This window comes from Rhopalosiphum maidis, chromosome 4 (genome assembly GCF_003676215.2).
Source record: "Rhopalosiphum maidis isolate BTI-1 chromosome 4, ASM367621v3, whole genome shotgun sequence".
Taxonomy (NCBI): Eukaryota; Metazoa; Arthropoda; class Insecta; order Hemiptera; family Aphididae; genus Rhopalosiphum; species Rhopalosiphum maidis.
Window position 1 is genome coordinate 29,275,667 of NC_040880.1, and position 3,243 is coordinate 29,278,909.

At 23.6% G+C, this 3,243-nt stretch overlaps 1 protein-coding gene across 1 annotated transcript; it reads left to right on the forward strand.

The window, feature by feature from the left end:
* The first annotated feature begins 1,051 nt into the window (after nt 1-1,051).
* On the forward strand, nt 1,052-2,834 carry LOC113550258. Its single transcript, XM_026951991.1, has 4 exons — nt 1,052-1,140; nt 2,149-2,284; nt 2,358-2,503; nt 2,615-2,834. The coding sequence occupies exons 1-4, from the start codon at nt 1,052-1,054 to the stop codon at nt 2,832-2,834; spliced, it is 591 nt and encodes a 196-aa protein (XP_026807792.1).
* Nucleotides 2,835-3,243: the final 409 nt, after the last annotated feature.

A 3,243-nucleotide genomic window follows, 5' to 3' on the forward strand; every position in this document is an offset into this window, starting at 1 on the left:
ACATATAAAACAATGACATTATTGAATTTTACATGAAGACAACATGAATCTACAATACTACTTTTTTAATTTCAACATTTAACCTCCTCTTAACTTATTTTTAAAATCTTTAAATTTAAAAAATATTCCAAAATCAAAAGCAAAACTAATGATAACTTCAAATTTTTTTAGAGGTTTTTTTAGAAATCTTATAAAGTTATAAATTTATCAAATGGCATAGTAAATATAGTCACTAGGCATATGGCATATGAGCACTAATAATCAAATATTCAAATCATAATTTTCTAATTTATGTTTATCGCAATTTATATACCTACAAGACTACAAGGTTTGATGTACTTAGTCTTTATATTGCTTATATTGAAATCCTTAAAGACAGATTGTTTGCAATCAATGTTATTATCAAGATTTTATTTAAAAATGAAAAAGGAGTGGGTTCGATATAAAATTCTCAGTTAAATTTAGTCATTGTTTGAAATCTCCTTTAATTTGGATGTATTTAGTTTATAGGATTTTATTTTTATTATTGATAATACCTAATTAAAGTTTATTAAAAATAGTCTCGGATATTTAATGAATACTGAAAGTCAAATAAAAGAAATCCAGAAAGAAATTATCATAAAACGTCAAAAAATCGACGAAGAAAATAGTAGTATAAAAAAACTAGAAAATCTTTGTGTTGATAAAAACAAAACTATACTGGATGCACAAATTGAAATTGAAAAAAAACGATCACAATTAGAGGTAACAGCATATTTTATAAGTTTTACTATACCTTTATGTATTTAATTACCTATAATTATCAAGTTTAAAAAAAGATTCTTAAAAAAAAAGAACTGTCCTGGAAAAGTGATTCAGAAACTAGACTTTTAGAATTTACTATAGATAAAGTTATAATTTTATTCTTATAAATTATAATGTATATTATAATTTAAATTTGTATCTACCTTTAAATTAATTTTAGAATATTGAATTAAAATACAAAAAAGAATCAAATGAATTAAAAAATGTAAGACTGGAGCAGCATAAAAAACGAATCAATTTAAAAATAATGAATTCCATTATGAAGTATCATAATGAAGAAACTAAAGAAAAAATACAATTTTACAATGAAAATATCATTCGACCTCTTGAACTCAAGTTATTATTATTATTTATTTTTAAGTTAATGTTAACAGTAAAAATTCCAACAATCTTGTTCAGTACTTTAGTTAGTATAATCACTGAGCCTTATTTCAACTTACATAGAAACCAAATATTATATCATTATTTATTATCTACATGGGTCTTGACTCATAGAAACATATGAATAGTATAGTATATTAGTATTAATTTATGAATCCGGAGCTAATTTAATATCACATAATACATTTGGATATAGGTAATATAATTGTGTATATTTGTTATCATACATAGTGGCGGATCTTCAAAATTCTTTTTTTTGCGGTGGTGGTCACAGCAGTGGACCTAAATATTATATTATAAAATAAAATCGAATCCTCTTTTGGCTTTGCTGAGGTCTGCCAAATTATAATAAATATATATGTCAGCGTCTGACATCCCCTCTGTAAATCCACCACTGATCATACAAATAATATAATATAATATTATAAATACATTATACATTAATATATTAGTAATAGTATTACCTAGTATCTACAAACTACCGGAGAATAATTGCTATACGACCTATAATATAATACATATATTAATTCTGATCATAGATAGGTATTATTTTATAGTTCATGTAAATTTAATAAAATATAATATAGATAGCTGGTAGCTCCAAATGTACTACTTTATCGTATTATTTGTACTTAAAATAAACGATCGACTACCGGATTTATATAGTTTAAGAAGTATATTATATAGTACTTACAGTATTTGTATTATGTATAAAATAGAAATAATTGAAAGTCACTGGAAAATTATTCGTAGATTAATTACTGGCTGGTATATATATAAGGAATATGATATTATTATAAATATACTTGAATTAACGGTATTAGACTATATGTATTTAAAAAAAAATTGTATAATTTATGTTGTGGAAGCTCAACATTTTGTTTCTGTGTGTACAACTCTTAATTTTCTAAAAAATGGTTTAATAAGCATAATAAAAATTATTATTATTTATTTTATATATAGATTAGAAAAATGTATTTCACTCATAGACTATGAAAAAAATAGAAATAACAATATAAACATCGCCAGTATAATAGAGTTTGTTCCGGAATTTAAAGAAAATATTGATAATGCTAAATCACAAATCGTAAAACTAGATGTAAGTAGTTAACGAATTCAACATTGCAATTATCCTTGAACTTATAAATTTAAAATTATTTAATTTTATTTAGAAAACTTTAAGTGTGCAGTATGGAACAATGACAAAACTTGAAGAAGATTATAAAAGTATTCAATTGAATATTTTACGCCAAACGGAAATATCTTCAATCAAAACAGAAAAATTTATTGATATTTTTGACGCTATTTTGAACTACAGGTCAGTCGTCAGTGTACATTTTTGTTACTACATATTATATAACTTATTGGTGGATATCATCGTTAAAATAATTATTTCATAATAAATCAATAATTATAAAAATTAATTTAGGACGAAAATGTTGAACGTTGTTGAAATGAGAGAAAAAAATATAATTTTAGATAGTAAGGTATTTCAAAAACGGTATGAGATAAAGAAACAAAGAGAAGAATGTTTAAGAAGAGAAACAGCTTTGATGTCGCAGTTAGATAAATTAAAACAATTGGTTCGTCAACAAGCAAATTATAATAAACTGTTGTCTCAGCAATATATTCAGCTGACGAATAAATAAAGTTGTGCTTAAATATTTTTATTTATTGAAAGTAAAAAATATTTATACTCTATATAACAAATAGCTATGTGCAATGAGCACATTTGTACAAGACGCATAAATAGAAGGAGCACCCAGTAACAATACTTATATTTCAAAATTCAAATAGGACTTAGGCTCTGATTTAAATTGTTTTATACGACAAGGAAGATTATCTGATAATGTATTAAAGGTAGGATAGGAAATAATAGGGATTAAGTGATAATTGTGGGACGGTTTCTATACAATTTTTCGTAATAATTATCTATTGAATACGATGTGAGTATAGATGATTCATTTATTATATAACAATACGAGATGCGGCTTTTTAAATATAATATATTAAATTGTAAACGTCTTATATAATAGGAAAAAAATATTAATATAAATA